This window comes from Lampris incognitus, chromosome 9 (genome assembly GCF_029633865.1).
Source record: "Lampris incognitus isolate fLamInc1 chromosome 9, fLamInc1.hap2, whole genome shotgun sequence".
NCBI lineage: Eukaryota > Metazoa > Chordata > Actinopteri > Lampriformes > Lampridae > Lampris > Lampris incognitus.
In genome coordinates this window covers 29,158,107-29,176,398 of record NC_079219.1, presented here as the reverse complement: position 1 = coordinate 29,176,398, position 18,292 = coordinate 29,158,107, and the positions used below count along the sequence as shown (strand labels likewise).

The 18,292-nt window shown below is 43.4% G+C and overlaps 2 protein-coding genes across 2 annotated transcripts in view; both read left to right on the top strand.

Annotated features, from left to right (window-relative positions):
* The first annotated feature begins 3,141 nt into the window (after nucleotides 1-3,141).
* Nucleotides 3,142-8,581, top strand: LOC130118220 (eomesodermin-like). Its single transcript, XM_056286618.1, has 7 exons — nucleotides 3,142-3,292; nucleotides 4,677-5,321; nucleotides 5,427-5,581; nucleotides 5,691-5,812; nucleotides 6,251-6,409; nucleotides 7,021-7,082; nucleotides 7,307-8,581. Exons 2-7 carry the CDS (start codon nucleotides 4,801-4,803, stop codon nucleotides 8,073-8,075), a joined length of 1,788 nt encoding a protein of 595 aa, XP_056142593.1. The 5' UTR covers nucleotides 3,142-3,292; nucleotides 4,677-4,800; the 3' UTR covers nucleotides 8,076-8,581.
* Nucleotides 8,582-9,758: 1,177 nt separating this feature from the next.
* LOC130117575 (ankyrin repeat and IBR domain-containing protein 1-like) overlaps nucleotides 9,759-18,292 on the top strand; it is an 81,365-nt gene continuing 72,831 nt past the window's right edge. Inside the window, exons 1-5 of the mRNA XM_056285691.1 lie at nucleotides 9,759-9,888; nucleotides 11,962-12,244; nucleotides 13,684-13,984; nucleotides 14,602-14,784; nucleotides 16,638-16,755. Coding sequence (XP_056141666.1) covers nucleotides 12,057-12,244; nucleotides 13,684-13,984; nucleotides 14,602-14,784; nucleotides 16,638-16,755 — 790 coding nt within the window. The 5' untranslated portion in view covers nucleotides 9,759-9,888; nucleotides 11,962-12,056. The remainder of the gene's footprint in view (nucleotides 9,889-11,961; nucleotides 12,245-13,683; nucleotides 13,985-14,601; nucleotides 14,785-16,637; nucleotides 16,756-18,292) is intronic.

Below are 18,292 nucleotides of genomic sequence, written 5' to 3'. Positions count from 1 at the left end.
GAATTTATGGGAAAGCTTGGCTATTTTAACATTACTTTTCAGTTGTCTGAGATGCCTGTAGGTTAACATTGGAATCTATATGCTCATTGCTGACACTGTTGTAAGTCGGTTCAGCTAAATGCCTCTGCTAAATTAAAAAAAATATGTAAATGAGTGTTTAATGATAAAAAGATTTAAAACAATTCTTCAGAAGAGAAATGCAAATGTCGAGGATTTGTTGTTGAATGTAAAGGGGGATACCCCCAAGTTAACTTGTCATATGGTACAAGCAACTCATGTAGAAAAACCAAGTGTCAAAACTCCACATCCTCACTTCTGACTTCAGACTCACTGGTTTTACACAGCATGCACACAGCGCATGTGTGTGGATCTGTGTGGATCTGTGTTTATATGGGTGGGTTTAAGGATAGATAGATAGATAGATAGATAGATAGATAGATAGATAGATAGATAGATAGATAGATAGATAGATAGATAGATAGATAGATAGATAGATAGATAGATAGATAGATAGATAGATAGATAGATAGATAGATAGATAGATAGATAGATAGATAGATAGATAGATAGAAGGGCTCAACTAGAGACAGTTTCACATGACTGTCAGAGTGAAATAGACACCTTTTTGCAGCTTTAGGTATAAATCAAAGGCCCCTGAACCCTTTCAGACGCTCCAGGGTTTATTCAGTCATACTCAATATTCATGACCCGCTGCAGTCATCAAACAACTTGATAAATAGCAATCAGTGCAATCAGCCAAAGTGTATTACCCTTAGACTGTTTACCTTTCAAATGGCCCACATAGTTTGTTTTGTCTAACAGACTCAATTAGTTGATGTGTAGTGTGGTCATCTACTACACTAATCCTATCAGCATCAGGCTCTCTTTCACATGTAAACATCTCCAATGAGCAGTGACAGCTCAGGGCTGTCTGGCCTTCCACCCAGCTCTTGAAGTGGAGATAAAACACCCAGCGGGTCTTTAACATGTTACAAGCCAATTAATGGCTGGCCATAAGCATCTTAATGCAGGACAAGTCAAACTCTCTGCTGATACTCACTGCAATTTCGTTGTGCTTGCACAATGACAGTAAAGTTCTTGAATCTTGGTACAATAGTGAGGGTGCATCCATTTGGCGGCATTAGCCCTGGATACCATAACCAGCCGTTGTTCCCTCAGGATAGCCCCTGAAAAACAGGTTGGCTCTGAGCTGCAATAAAGAAAGCTAGCAGAGCAGTGGAAGAGGGACAAAAGGAGAGAAATCACAGAAAGTTGAATCAGTTCATCTGGGCACAAGGTTTATTGAGAAGGAAACATTTCATCACTAATCTAAGTGACCTGGTGGCAAGGTGGTTAGTGCGGCCGCCTCACAGAAAGAAGGTCCTGGGTTCAAACCCCGGGGTTGTCCAACCTTGCGTATCGTCTCGGGTCATCCTCTGTGTGGAGTTTGCATGTTCTCCCCGTGTCTGCGTGGGTTTGCTCCGGGTGCTCCGGTGTCCTCCCACAGTCCAAAGACATGTAGGTCAGGTGAATCGGCCATACTAAATTGTCCCTAGGTGTGTGTGTGTGTGTGTGTGTGTGTGTGTGTGTGTGTGTGTGTGTGTGTGTGTGTGTGTGTGTGTGTGTGTTGGCCCTGTGATGGTCTGGTGGCCAGTTCAGGGTGTCTCCTCGCCCGCTGCCCAATGTCTGCTGGGATAGGCTCCAGGATCCCCACGACCCTGAGAGCAGGACAAGCGGTTTAGATAATGGATGGATGGATCTTAGTGACCTCTTCAGTCTCAACTGACTGCATCCCCACTCTTACAAACAATACAGTGGCCATGTGTACTATTCACAGAGGATTGGGGAATGGTTGCAATCACCGCATTGTAAGATGGTGACAGATGTACTCTTAGGCGCCCAGACAATCCCACCCCCCCTCGACTCAGGGATGGTCATTCCCTCTTCACATGGTCTCTTTGACTCCCCGTTCAAACCAGCGTTCCTCCCTATCAAGGATGTGCACACCCCCATCCTTGAGAGTGCTGTGGTTGCAACCATTCCTCAATCCTCTGTGAACAGTACACATGGACATTGAAACTCTAGTTAATGGTCACGGCAATTTGCATATGAAACCAATCGTTGTTTTCGGTCGTTATGCCACTGTATTGTTTATCATAGGGTGGGGATACCTGCAGTCAGTTGACGAAGAGGTCACTTAGATGAGTGATGAAATGTTCTCCCACCAAACCTCGTGTTCAGATGAATCTATCTATCTATCTATCTATCTATCTATCTATCTATCTATCTATCTATCTATCTATCTATCTATCTATCTATCTATCTATCTATCTGTCTATCTGTCTGTCTGTCTGTCTGTCTGTCTGTCTGTCTGTCTGTCTGTCTGTCTGTCTGTCTGTCTGTCTGTCTGTCTGTCTGTCTGTCTGTCTGTCTGTCTGTCTGTCTATCTATCTATCTATCTATCTATCTATCTATCTATCTATCTATCTATCTATCTATCTATCTATCTATCTATCTATCTATCTATCTATCTACCAAGAACGGTGAATTACTGTACATCCACCATCTTAACCACCAAGAGCCATTCACATGATGACTATTGTAACTCTTATAACCTTTGTCAAAGAAACGTCCTGCACTAGATTGAATAATACATTGTGACAGAACAAATAAAAATATCCAGAAGCGTTTACCCTCATTGTACATCCTTACACAGGCTTACGTCAGCTCCCACGAATCACTTAACCAACGATATTGGTGTTTTCGCCACATCTGAATCAAAAGTCTAAAAAAATAAAAAATAAAAAAGTTAAACATCAAATGCATGTACAAATCCCTTTTGTCTTTGTAGAGGAAATAATTCCACTGTGCGTGACGGCGACTTCACACACTATTAAATTGATTTGTCTGCGTTGGCCAGCTAATTAAAACCCTCTCTCAGATCTCGGCGTTATATTTCATTTGACATCAGCTGAGTGAAAAGACCTCTCTCTCTTAATGTAAATGCAAGGTGAGGTCAGGACCACAAAAAAAAGAAAGAAGTGAAGATGTCCTCCTGCCCCTCCCCTGAAGATGAGAGAGGGATTTGATAATAGGCTGCTATTTGTGTGAAGCGTCATCGGCGCGGAGAGGAGAGCACTTGTGAAACGGAGTTCGCCTCCTCCGCATGCGATCAGCGCGGCAGCAGCCCAGACAGGCCCGCACGCACGCGGGACAGGATGCGGGAGTCGCAGGGTTCACGTGGCCTCTCGTAGCCCGCTTTGCCGCTCCTCCGACCTCCGCTGGCCTTAGGGTAAGTCTGCGACTAATTCACTTTTGCGCCCTTAAACTTCTTGTCAACAAATCCTACCGCACTCATGGGGCCGATTTTTTTTCTTTTTTCTACAGAAACGTAACAGAAGCAACACACTTTGCATTGGGTTTATTTCAAGGTGATCATTTAGCCTAAACGTATGTCTGTCATCCATCGCTGTTTAGATTCATCTCCCGCGACTTGTCGGATCGGACTGTCTGATCAGAGAAACGTCACAGCTTCCTTCAAATGGAAAGAATAATTGCCCCCCCCCCCCCACACACACACAGTGGCCATCCCGGTGGGACCCTACACAGAGCCGGGCAGCATCCGAATTGAAAACCCAATGCAAATGTTAAGACTGACTAGATTTATACCGGATTAAGGGAGCTCTCGTTGTGCTCAACGGAACAAGTCAGTAATATCAAACAGTTGTAAAAAAAAAAAACCTACTCTTTTAGCCTTTCCACTTTGATTCCTTTTTTGAAGGTTTCCATTTTAAACCCAAAAATAAGTAGATTACGTCCATCGGCGTATGAGCAGCCCGCCACGTCAGATTCAAACGAAAACAAAACACCTTGGCGTTTCCATCCAATAAATCACTCGACGCGTTCTTTTTAAAAAAAATTTTTTTGTTGGATCAAAAATCGCAGGGCACGGGTGCGAAGTTTCAGTTTGATTTTCACGAATGCCACGAGAATTGTAGGCGAAACTGAGCTTTTCTTCAAATATGTCATGTGGTTTCCAAGAAATGGGCAAGCGTTGTAGGTAGTCTGTCTTCTAATATTCATTTATTCACACGCTTGTTTTTGTTAAGAGAAATGTGGATGCAATTGAAAACCCGTTATAAATAATCGGCAAATTAAAAACATACATACGCAAATCAAATCCATGGACTGTGTTAAATCATTTGGTAACGACGACAAAATCGCTGTGATCAAAAGTAGGACAGTATTCAATTTGTAATTGTGTATTATCTAATTTATCTGGGGGGTGATCGGATTAAAACTATCTGAGTGAGTTTGATGTTGAAAATATAAATGTTCCTGTAAATATAACATTAAAAACGATTAATTAAATGGTATATAGTCACAAATATAGGCAGAAATGTAACTCATGGAATGAGTTTTGTTTAATTGGTTAGGACACGGGACGTTTTAGATAATGAATAAAATGCATTAAATGAGATTAAAACCTTTTGGAGTCACACACTAACAGACGGCGATACTGACTTTCGTAAGTTTTGATCATTTTTAGGCCATATTGTCACTGCAAAGCATGTACCAATGCAATTCAGTACGCAGTTTAGCACCATTTAAAAGTTGGGACGTTTAGAAATTATAGTATTAGGCCCTTTAACCAAATCTATATATCTTCCTGACAGGATGCTGACAGAAGTGGGCTTTTCAGAAGAAACCTGGCAGAAGAAGAAAAAAAGATTTCCGGTGCGTTCCGAGCGTTTGAATAGAACAGTGTAGTTCGGACCAGAAGAAGACGCGAGAGCAGAGATGCTGGGTGGGGAGGGGGAGCGCGGCGGCGGATTCCCCCCGCGCGACGACGCGGCGGACGACGGCCGGAAGTCTCCCTCCGGCACCGATGCTGCGGGCCGCAGCAGATACACGGACCCCGCGGTCGTCTCGGATCGATACTTTCTCCCGTCCAAACAAAGCACGGACGGGACCAATCCCTGCTCTTTTCTCCCGTATGCCGGCCAGGCCGGCGCCGTTTACACCCCATCGAGCACGGCGAGGTACCCCGCCCCGCTCCACCTGGGCTCCGTGCTGCCACCCGCCGGGCTCTCCCCCGCGGTGTGCGCCGCCGGCCGCCCCCGGTTCAGCTCGCCTTACCAGTTCGCCCAGAGCCCCGGCTGCATTTATCCGCCGTACACCGGCTCAGGGCCCGGTATTAACCCGGTGTCGTTGTCCTCCGCCGGGACTGGAGCGAGGCCCCAGGTCTACCTCTGCAACCGGCCGTTGTGGCTCAAGTTCCACCGTCACCACACCGAGATGATCATCACCAAACAGGGCAGGTGAGACTTCGGGGGTTAGTTCCCCAGCCCATACGCAAGATCGTTTCACGTCCCCTGACTCGATTGTTGTTGTTGTTGTTGTTGTTGTTGTTGTTTTGTCTGCAGACGGATGTTCCCGTTTCTCAGTTTTAACATAGCCGGCCTCAGCCTGTCGGCGCATTACAACGTGTTCGTGGAGGTCGTGCTCGCAGATCCAAACCACTGGAGGTTCCAGGGGGGAAAGTGGGTCACATGCGGCAAGGCGGACAGCAATATGCAGGGTACCCTATGAAAGCGGAATATATTTAGTTATTGGTCAGCCCTTTACTCCACGCTATGGGACGAAGTGTGCTTTCGTCAAAGATTATCCTCTCTTTTCTTTCTTTTCAGGGAACAAAGTGTACATCCATCCCGAATCTCCGAATACGGGGGCCCATTGGATGCGCCAGGAAATCTCCTTCGGAAAATTGAAGCTTACCAATAACAAAGGGGCCGGTACCAGTAGTTCCCAGGTGATTTTACTATGGCAATTTTTCACTGAAATTAAACAATAAGATGAAGTATGGCAATTTTTTTTTTGGAATCAATTTCTACCTACATTGGATTGCGAGATTTGCTACCAAGATATTATTATTAGTAGTAGTAGTACTGGTAATTTTGTTACTATTATTTCAGTAGTGTTATATTTTAATTATTATTAAAAAATATGAGATTTCCTTTTCTGTATCAGCCAACCAATAGTATTGGCCAATTAAGTATCATTTGTCTTTTGAATTAATATTATGTCACTAACAAATGTATTAAACTGTACCTGCGGCTGTCCAAATGTTTTATCCTCTCAGGCTAAATCTAAAAAAAATGCATTTACAATTTTCACAGGTTTAATAATCTGTGCTTGGTTGTCGTTGTTGACCTTATTGTTGTTTTTTTTCTATTATTATTATTATTAGATGATTGTCCTGCAGTCTCTGCATAAATACCAGCCGAGGCTGCACATGGTGGAGGTGACTGAAGATGGGGTGGAGGATATGAGCTCTGACATGAAGACTCAGACCTTTACCTTTCCAGAGACCCAGTTCATAGCTGTGACTGCATACCAGAACACTGATGTAAAGCCCCCCCATACACACACTCCTGTCTCTCATCCCACTCCACACTTACCTGACTTCACCCCCCCACACACACACACCACTCTCATACCAGTTTAACAGTAAAAATTCTCTCATCATAAACCCAGCCACTTGTTTTGCAGATGCTCAATACTTGTGTTTCTTTTTCTTTTCGTGTTTCTCCTTTTCTGATTGTCATGAGCTGCTAATTTGTTGATCATGTTGCCATTATATTGCAATTTAGTGAAACATTTTCATAAATTGCTGCGGTTTTCAAAACCAACGCTGAATACATCTGTCACCATCTTACAATGCTGTGACTGCAGATATTCCCCAATGCTCTGTAAATAGTACACATAGCCATTGAAACTCTAATTAATGGTCACAGCAGTTTGCGTATGAAACCAATCGTTGTTTACGGTCATCATGCCACTGTATTGTTTATAAGGGTGACGATACCTGCAGTCAGTTTAGACTTCAGAGGTCGCTTAGATGAGTGATGAAATGTTTCTCTCAATAAATGTGTCCAGATGACCTGATTCAATTTTGTGATTCAATCTTTGTGCTGATTTTTTGCATTATCTAATTTCTTTGTTTGTTTTTTTGTGTAGATTACACAGCTGAAAATCGACCACAATCCCTTTGCCAAAGGATTCAGGGACAACTATGATTCGTGAGTGACTCGCCTGTTTACTATTATAATTTGTTGTCCATTTGGTGACTGATGACATCAGTTTCCCTCTCAGCCTGGGTGCATTGCAAATTACACATTTCAGCTGCTAAAATGAAAATTATGCTGTCTTTACACTCCCAACACTTACTTAATCCAATGCATGTTTGCTTTGTTAATTAACACTCATACCACACTTGATTATATCCATTAACTGTACTCTGCAGGATGTACACTGCCCAAGAGAACGACCGTCTCACCCCGTCCCCAACAGACTCCCCCCGCTCCCACCAGATCGTCCCCGGGGCCCGCTATGCCGTGCAGCCCCTCTTCCAGGACCAGTTCATCAATAACCTACCACAGAACCGCTTCTACAACAGCGAGAGGGCCGTGCCGCAGACTAACAGCCTGCTCTCTGCCCGGACAGAGGACGCAGCCTCGCAGAGGTGGTTTGTCACCTCCGTGCAGCAAGGACCAAGCGGGGGCGTCGCCAATGGCAAACTAGAGCTGACCCCTTACGATGGGGAATACTCCAGCACTCTGCTTCCCTACGGTATCAAATCCTTGTCCGTGCAGACACCACAAGCTCTCAGCTATTACCCAGATTCTCCTTTCACCGCCATGTCTGCAGGGTGGGGGTCCAGGGGGGCATACCGGGGGAAGGTCACTCCCAGCCTGTCCTGGTCTCCTAGGCCCAGTCCCACCGCAGTTTTTCAAGATGACTCAGACAAGGAGAAGCCACAGACGGAGGAGATCAGCGGCAGCAGCGGGGTTCTGATCTCCACCTGGACGGACACACAGCCACCACCTCTTTCCCTAGAAACAGCCTGCAAGCGACGGCGCTTGTCTCCGAGTGGGCCAACCGGAGAAAACTCGCCTGCTGACATCACTTGCGAGGGCTTGGCCCCCACTGCCACCAACAACAGCCCCTACAGCAAGGAAACAGCTTCCTTTAAAAACATGGCAGGCTACTATTCCCTCTACACAAGCCCTTGAATGTATTTGCCTCTCATGAAGACTGCCCGTCCTGCAGTTTACTTCTGTTTCTGTTGGCATTTTGGGGCTTTTGCTTCGCCATCACCACAAATGTGAAACTCAGATTTATTTCAGTTGTTATTCTGTTTGTCATAACAGATTATTCTCTTGTTTGCATTTGTATTGCTTGAAAGTGAAACTGCTTTTTTTATGATTCTAGACCTGTGAGAAAACGTGCGTGGGGGCGGAGAGTGTGAAGGCAACACAATCTTGAAATGCATTAAGCGTTCACATCTTTGTGAAGCTCACATGTTAAAGTCGACCCACAATTGTACAATTTACTCTGTATTTAGAATTTTAAAAGTGCCAAAGCAACCGTTTTTGTTGCCAAGTTTGTTCTGCATTGTCAAACATGTTTTTATTGTTTATGTACACTAATGTACCCTACCTGCCTTCACATTGAAGTTCTGTGTTTACAAACGCTTTGTTATTGACACTGAAGGCTATGTCATTTGCGCACTATTTAATGTGAGGTGATGTTGTATATATATAAAATGTATGCAATGCAATGTTCTAAGATTTGATAATAAAAAGCCCCTGTGTTTTATAGACTGTCCAAAGTGATATTTTCCTCATTGTCAAATATATGGTTGATAACAAACTTTAAAGAACGTTTATTAATTTATTATATCTGTAAATACACTACAGGGGACAGGATTAGTCGTTTTGTGAAGCGCAAAAACACGACACGATACTGTTAGAGGGAATTCCGCAGAGCTGAGTTTATTTCACGGTGTCTGTCTCCATCTTGTGGTTATTGGCCACCACTACATAATGTACAAGCCTCGTGTGTTGCGCCTTATTTCTAATGACCTCCTGACCCAATTCTGTGCACAGCTGTGATTTGCTTAAATATCAACGCCAAATCCAAAATCGACCCTGAGATCCCGGATTATTTATGATTCTTGGCTTACGAGCGAACACAAGGGCAGTGGAACCCTGTTTTTTTGTTTGTGTTTTGTTGACACCATGATTGTTTCTGTTTTATGAAGTACTTTGAAGCACAATACCATCCCCCTGGATGGAAAGTGGGAACACAATATGATGTAAAACAGTTTTATCATTCTCTTAGAGTAACTTACTTTTACTTAAACAAAAGATTTCAGTAATTGTAGCACCGCTGGCAGAGAGGGGCGCCCCAATACATTATTACACAATGGATGATGTCTCGAGTAAAGGACACTTGAAAAACACTTGTTGATATTTAGAAAAAATGTCAGATTATGTTAATTGACGGGTTCATTATTTCTACGAAAAATACTTGATTTCCGACAAGAGCCTTCCAGTTGCACCCAATGTAAGGGCAATGGAGTAAAGCAGTCATTGCACAGGTTGAGTGGCAATGCAAGTTGACTATTTTAATCTCTCTCTCTCTCTCTCTCTCTCTCTCTCTCTCTCTCTCTCTCTCTCTCTCTCTCTCTCTCTCTCACACACACACACACACACACACACACACACACACACACACAAAATTGATTTGTCCTACTTGAACCCTAAATTGACTCCACAGGACGGAAGATGGAATCCAAAACAAAGACACGCCATCGTTCATGGCGGAATCAGTGGCCACTGGCAACCCGACCAGTGGCCAGCGGACAAGCAACAGACCTGGCAACCCGGCCAGCGCAGACTACAGAGAGTGGACGGGGACGACATCAACATCACAGCCACAACGTTGACTCACTCAACGACACCAAACGCCTCCAGTCACTGTGCCGGCGAATGACAGCTGGCTAACAAAATCAGATCGAGAACACGGAGATCCACGATCTATGTGAGTCCTGACAGTTTGTTTTAAGTTGTTCTCGTCAGTTCGTCAACTGTGCTAGCTAATTTGGCTAGCGTCGTTAGCCTGCTAGCTGCGTTGATGTTGGACAACACAGATGTTAGCTTCGCGACGGTGGTATCGTTTTTGAAACGCGGCTGTTCGGGCAGTCATTTAGCTAGCGTTAACTTGTCGGCAGTGTCGTGTGTTGATATTGTCACCCATATCGCAATCGAGCTGAACGTCTGACAGCTTTCCAGCTGGCTAGTGAACACGTCATTAGCCAGAAATACAACAACACTTCGGCATGTGGTCGTTTAACCAGCCAGAAGAGCACAATAATGTTGGTGAAGCTTTGCAAAATGATAAACGGCACGCAGCACCTGGAGAGAGAGAGGCCTCGTAAATGCAGACATGCGGGGACTCATTTAGCTTAACTGGTCGACCATAGAAGTTTACTGGTGTTTGGCTCGCTGCGGCACACGGTACTGGTGTGTATCCATTTGCTCCACCGTTAGTCAGTCAAATATTATGTAAATCGGTGGTTTTCAATCAGGTCCTCGGGTGTTACCAGTACTGCTGGTTTTGTTTGTTTGTTTGTTTTGCTGATTGGAGGCGCGACTAACTGACACAGCAGATGCATGTAGTGAACTACCTGACATCATAGAAAACCAGTGGTACAGGTAGTACCTGAGGACCTGATTGAGAGCTACTATTACAACTAACGTTACATCTCAACACTTTGAAATTCAAGGAAGAGTGTGGTTTAGCCATTATTGGTTAGTTTAGTTGCATAGTTACAATTTTCCGTAGACTGGAGATAGACACTATAAAATGAAGTTGCTGTGCAAGTTTGTGCTTGCATTAATTAGATGTATATTTGGATGACACATTGTTTGCCTCTCTGTGATTCATTTGCTCTCTGTCCCCTATTTATCATCGTTTGCTAGGTGTTTTGGCAAATCACACCGCTGACCCAGATTCATGGAATTCATCTTATCTTGTGCCATCTGGCTCCACAGAGTGAGGATGCTATTTGAATGGTTCCCCATGTATTATGGGTGTTGTCTTCTGTTTATGGGTCCCCCTTCAAGTAGACCTGCTGGTTATGCCCCATAGGGCCAGTTGTCTCCACTGACCAAGACATGCAGAATAATCTGTTGTTTGGTCTGACAGAGCTGTGTGTGTGTGTGTGTGTGTGTGTGTGTGTGTGTGTGTGTGTGTGTGTGTGTGTGTGTGTGTGTGTATATATATATATATTGCTCCAAATAGTCAAATCATGCTCAATGTGGAACAACTGGGGTTCCATTCAGTATGATACATGATAAATGTTGTGAACGTCTGGTGTTGTTCATTTTTCTAAACTAGTAGAAACCCATTTTCCTCCATAGTTCTACTGACAGGAATTAATTTAACATTAGAGAAGTAGAATCCCCAAGTTTTTTGTTAAATGCTTGTGTAGTAGCCTGTTTTGCTGGAACAGGTCATGTCAAGAATATTTTGTGCTGTAGCATCTGAGTACTCAAACAGTCATGACATATGGTACTGGTGAAAGTATTATGCTGACTCTCTGCATGTTGTTCTTGCGCTTGGGGTTTGGTGCTTCACAATGAGTCCTGGTCTCAGTGGGGTTGGCAGGGAGAGACGGAAGGCCCCGGTGATACTGGAGGAAGTCTTCTCCCTGTCCCAGCATGAGCTGCATTGGCATGATGCTAAATAAAATTGTTTAAAAAAAAAGACATGAACAAGGAGGTGGTGCAAAGTGCACTGGTGACGGTGACACAGGGAGTTGTTGTTGCAGACCAGTCTGTCCAGACAAGGAGACGCAGAGCTTGTCCTTGTGGTTTCAAAGGCAGTGAGATTGATTGGTCCTCCAGTGTTGGTCACTTTTCTTAAAGAAGTGGTAAGGTTGTGTTTTGTTCTCTTGTTTGTTGTAGTAGTTTGATCAGCTAAAGTTCTGCAAGATTATATTTGCTATCTGGCCATTTTCTTTCTTTTTTTTAATGAAGATGAATGCTAATGAAATGAAGAACCTTCTCTGGAGATAGCCATTAATTTAATTTATGTTTCTCATTTCCACAGGACATTGAGAATGCTGGCCCTTTGCACTCGGACAGGTTAAAAACAAACCAGAGGCTGCCTCAGTAGTCTGAGCTTGGAACTGGGCAGAGAAAGTGATGGGGAATACTGCGACCAAATTCCGCAAGGCTCTCATCAATGGGGATGAGGTGCTGGCTTGCCAGTTATATGACAGTAACCCACAGTTCAAGGAGGCTCTGGATCCCAACGCTACATACGGAGAGCCCTACCAGCACAACACTCCACTCCATTATGCTGCCCGGCACGCTATGACACGGCTACTCAGGTCAGGACACTGTCCAGATGCAACTGAACAAACCAACACATATATGTACACATACACAGCCAGAAAGGTAGCTTTCAGCCCAGTTCTTCTGTTAGGTCTATGTGTTGAGCACCACAACAATTTACAGTGTAAAACAGAGACTAAGTAACTTGTCATGCTTTGTTTAAGGAATATATGGAAATTAGGAATGATTTAATTGTCTTTTTTTAATCACAGCTTTCTTTTTTTATTCATTATTCAGCTTTTGTGGTGCCCTTTCAATATCTAATTGTATTTTTGTTTATCTTAAATACCATAGTCCTCTCTGTCTCAAATATTATAGCGTTCATTTGGCCGAGTACCAAATCATGGCATCGTCAGAGAAAATGTTTTTATCGTTGTAGGACTGTGTCTTTGTCCCTTATGCCTCTCCTCATAACCATCTGTTCACAGTACACAGGAATGCAACATGCTGGGATGAAATAGGATTGGACTCCAACAGCCTCCCTTCCGACAAACTAGCTTCTGTGCAATTGTTCTTATTTACTCCACTCAGCCCCTGTTCCCTCCTCTCTCATGAGTCGATTGTACTTGCTACACTTGAAATTCTCAATTAAATGGAATGCTTGGGGCAGTGGGTGCAAAATTGCTGCATTTGAAGTGAATGCAAGGAAAATGGGTGGATGAAAATAAAATAGTGATGATCTTTAGTAGTTCTATGAAAAATTAGCTTGGGCACTTGGAAGGGACACTTTTTCCTTTTCCAGAGTAATTCAGATCAGATCAGATTAGATAAGATTTTAGTGATCCCTGTGGAGAAATTGTGTTGTTGCAGCAACAACATTTAGGTAAGCATACAAAAAGTAGGCTGAAGGTAATAATACAACAAATAACCAGACTAAACTACAGCTGCCCATCAAGGCAGATTGACCACGGCAATTATAACAAAAGCAAAGATACATCTCTAAAAAAAAAAAGAAAAAAAAAGAACAATCATAGGAGTAAGTGATAAAAGGTAAACCTCATCCTCCTCTCTGCTACTGCCTCTGAACAGGCCCCCTATAACCAAGCTTGCCTTTTTCGCTCCTTAAACAGGGATCCTCTGTTCCTTCCATTTGGCCAGGGCTATAAAAGTCTGCATTTGGACCATAAACGGCTTAAGAGCAAATTGAATGGGTCCCCAAATTCTTGTTAATAAATTGGTATCAAGTTAGCTCTGTCGCCAGTGCACACAAACATAATTTGGGTTAAATAATGTACTGTGTAATAATGTCTGTACATTTAGGACCTAAATGAAGCATAACAATTGTATACATTAAAATTATGGTTTGTTGTAGAAGTTTTTACTACTTTTAAAACGAATGATTCCCGGATGAAAACCCCTAAAAACCTACTGCTGCACATCTTTGCTTTATTTAACTGCCCTCTTTGTCCTTGTTATGTGTCCCTCTCCCCGACAGGTCTTTTCTCTTCAGCAAGGACGGGAACCCCAACAAGCGGAATGTACACAACGAGACATCCCTGCACCTCCTCTGCATGGGCCCCCAGATCCTGACCTCAGAGGGGGCGCTCCACCCCCGAATCTCCCGGCCCCACGAGGACGAGCAGCGCCGGGCGGAGTGCCTCCAGATCATCTTGTCGTGGACAGGCGCAAAGCTTGACCAGGGCGAGTACGAGAGCGCCGACGTCAATGCTGCAGACAACAAGAAGAACACCTGCCTGCACTACGCTGCCTCCTCAGGCATGAAGACCTGTGTGCAGGTAAGCAGCTTTGGAGAGGGTACAATGTAACAAAATAAGGAATGGCAGTGTCACTTGGCCTAAAAGCCAAGGACTTGTTTTTCTGTCCAGGCTAGGTGGAAAAATCTTGACTAGAAAGAATTCAGGTTGGGTGGATGTGAGGCCACAGAGTTCAAGTTTAGGAGAGATGAAGGACGCAAGCCCATCCCCTTTATTCTTTGTCCATCCTGTGTTTACTTAGATTCTTTTGGAGATGTGGCTGTTGTCCAGCCTTTTGTCAGATGCCATTGTTAGCCAGGGTAAAGGATGACCAAATAATGTTCGCTATCTCTCTTATTACATTTGAATAAATTCTCCCCAGTGAGACATTTTGGGGAACATGCAAGGCAATGGGTTTTTATTTATACCTGTGTAGTCTATAGTTACAAGATAAGGCTGTTTTGAAATAGATGGGTTTTAACAACCACCCGTATCTCAGATGAAGTAAGACAGGGTTTAAAATGTGAGTAACAGCCATTGAAAGAGATGATTTTGTTGATGAGATGTGAGATAGCTTGATATTTTGGCAGAACATTTAAACCGCAGAACATTTCCCTGAAGTACTGACTACCCTTTAAACCACACCCTATTTTGTACAGTTCCTTGTGCAGAGGGATGCGGACCTGTTTGCGGAAAATGAAAACCGCGAGACCCCATGTGACTGCGCGGAGAAGCAGCATCACAAGGAACTGGCCCTGAGCCTGGAGTCCCAGATGGTCTTCTCCCTGGCCCCCGAAGCAGAGGGCATTGAAGCAGAGTACGCCGCCCTTGACCGAAGAGAGGTACAAAAATAACATAAATCTAGGCAGAATACACCGCCGACCAACAGTGATAAGTGCAGCGTACCAACTCCACATTCCGACTGTACTGTGGTATATCCAGGTCCTTACTCTATTACTCTGTCTTAGCAAAAATGAGAAATTTACTCAGCTGCCAAGAGAACCAGCTGATCTAAACCCTTTTTGACTCTTTTCGTTGGAGAACCAACAGAAGCAGACCCAGGAGCATGCTTGGGCTACAAGCCGTAGCTTTTAGTTTATCGTGTAAATCCCCATCGCGTGAAGTAAAGTGTATAGAGACTTGTTATGCTGCCCTTAAACTGACAGATAAAACAAACCTTTCTCAATTAAAACAGACAAAACATATTCTGAAATAACAGAAAACTAAAGCCACCAGTTAGTTTACGTAAAAATCCACTCAACAAGTTTTGACTTGTTAGAAAAAACTATTAGTAGAAAAATGATTATTATTTGGCACTGTTAGAGGTTTTCTCCTATAACTCCTGAGCTTTACAACTGCAATAAGGCACCCGAAATAGCCATTATCTTAGCACATGACTGTTTTAGAGTATCTTCTTGAGTCAGCTAAGCTTAAGCACAGATATAGTATGTGCATATCATGCCATCATAACACAGGCAACATGCAATCATAGCATAGTTCATTGGATCTTCTGGCACTTTAAAAAAATAAAAAATAAAAAAGGGCAACACGGTGGCCCAGTGGTTAGCACTGTTGCCTCACAGTAAGAAGGTCCTGGGTTCAAACCTCAGGCCATCCCAGGTCCTTTCTGTGTGGAGTTTGCATGTTCTCCCCGTGTCTGCGTGGGTTTCCTCCGGGTGCTCCGATTTCCTCCCACCATCAAAAAGAAATGCATGTTAGGGTTAATACTCCTGTCTGTGCCACTGAGCAAGGCAATGGAAAGAAGAACTGGAGTTGGTCCCCAGGCGCTGCAGCTGCCCACTGCTCCTATACTACAATAGGATGGGTTAAATGTAGAGAACACACTTCACTGTAACTGAACAACTGTGCAATGACAAAATAATGTGGCTTTCTTTCAGCTTTCTCATCTTATTGCATTGCATTCAAGGTTGACTACCAGAATGCTGACTATTCCATAGAGCAATGTGATCTACAGACTAACGTAAAGTTAATCGTGTAAAGAGGGGTTACAATCTATGACTGTGAACTAGAGTTGCTCCTTTTAGGCTTTGCTCTTTGCTGTGAAATGGTTTAATATGGAGGCTTGATAACAATCCCATTTCCAGAGTTGACACAGTCCTTTCACCTCATAATATTCTTTAAATAACATGATATTTACTGCCTCCTTTTTATAATTTGTGAAAGACAAAGTTCAAAAGATACATCTTTGTAACACGAAATCTGAAGGCATTAAATGCCTTGTTGGGTCTGGTTATCTATTTGGCTCCAGTCCAGTGTTCTGCTTGTTGCTGGAAATCAGCTGACCAGCCCACCACTTCATAATGCAGCTGTGTTGGCTAGATACAAACACACACATGCACCGATTATTAGTGTTTGTTTCTGCCATGAGGCATGTGACTGTTATCATCATTAATCTGTTATCTAACTGGGCCTGTGTGTGCACCAGAACAGGCTGAGTCATACATCTGCAATCAGCTATCTTAGTTTTGTTTAGGTTTCTTTATATCCTTCTTTCCTCATCATCCCCTCCACCATTCTTTCTACTCCCACACTGCTTCCTCCCTCTGGTTTTCTTCTCACTCTTCCTCATCTTTGTCTCCCTTCTATTTATTCCTCCCCGTTCTTTTCTTTTCCTTTTCTCCTCTCCTCTCCTCTCCTCTCCTCTCCTCTCCTCTCCTCTCCTCTCCTCCTTCAGCTGTATGAGGGCCTGAGGCCTCAGGAGCTACGTAGGCTAAAGGACATGCTGATAGTGGAGACTGCAGACATGTTACAGGCCCCACTCTTCACTGCAGAGGCGCTCCTACGGGCCCATGGTATTCTTACACACACACATACACACACACACACACAAAACCTAAAGATAAATGATTAATAATAAGTTAAAATGATAATTGTAATTAATTTCTATAGCACTTTTCAGAACCTCACTTTTTGGGGTGCACAGAGAAATCTGATTGAGCAAAATACAAACCTTTCAATTTTTGGAGGTTTTAATAAATATGTATTATTGGGTATTTTGGACAAGCGTTCAAAATATTGGGAGGAGAGTACGCAAACACATACCTTTCCATGTTTCATGTGAAACACTAAAAATGAAAGTGATAGCAGGAAAGGTATTTGCCTGTGTAACAGGGCTTTCAACAAGGATAAGGAGTAGCCAGCCAATGGGAAAAAGTAGCTGGTGAGGGAGGTCTGGGGCTTGCACCCCCCCCCCAATTAATTTTTTTCCCCTAAGGAGTACATGTAGGAGTGCACAAACAAATTTAGGCGCACAGTGAAAAATGTTCAAGTAACACAGTTTATTGAACAGTTGATTGCCTACATATTTGTGTGTGTGCATGTTCCTCCTTGTGTGCAGTTATGATGTGAAACCAGTGGAGAACTATGAAGTGGAAGCCCTAGTATCTAGACACTAGGCATGGGCTTTAAAATATTGAAGACAACATTGACATAGCTTTTTAAAACACTGAAATGTTGAAACACAGTGTTTTGAATAAAATATTGCAAGAGCTTTTTAAAACATTTGAAAGATTTTTTTTTTTACCACTGAAGCACTGAAACGTTTGAAACATTGAAATGATTCATGATTTTAAACAACTGACTGCTTTTTAAGAGATGCATTAGTTGTCCATTACAGGTTTTATTTCCTCACTCTGGATGTGTGCGTGCATGTGTGTGTGCGTGTACTAAGGGACACACATCTGTGCAATAGCACGTACCACCAAAATCACACATTGGCACATGCCTACTAGACGCAAAGGAGATCGGTTGTCCCAGCTGGACAACCGATATCCTTTGTATGTCATCTGTCTGGCATGCTCAGCCAGCGGTCCACAGCAGGAGTGGGATTGAACTCCACTATATTAAATGAATAGTGATGGAAAAAGCAGTTCTGTTCAGTGTACTGAATCACTGGAACCAGTTCATTAAAAAGATTTGTGCTAAAGATTCGTTCACCGAATTGATCCGCATTCTGATCCACATATATTGATCCACGACCCCTAACGGGAAAAGCTGAAAGTAGTAGTAGTAGTAATATTCATTCACCGAATTGTTTATTGACTGGCCGACCTTTGACTGCTTAGTCCGACTCGCTGAACTGAAACACGGCTGAATGTTCAGTCCAGCTCACTAAATAGTGAACTGAGAATGGTCATGTGTGTGTATGCGTGGACAGCACTGCGTGCAGTAATGTTAAATGTTAGCCTATGCGTGTAATATCAGTCTAGATAGTGTCATATAGCTGGGTGCAGTCCAAGACCAATACTGTTGAATTACTGCAGCTAAATGTTAGCAACGCAAATCAGCTGTGTATTGCTGTCTTGAACACACCTCATTCCTCCTGCAAAC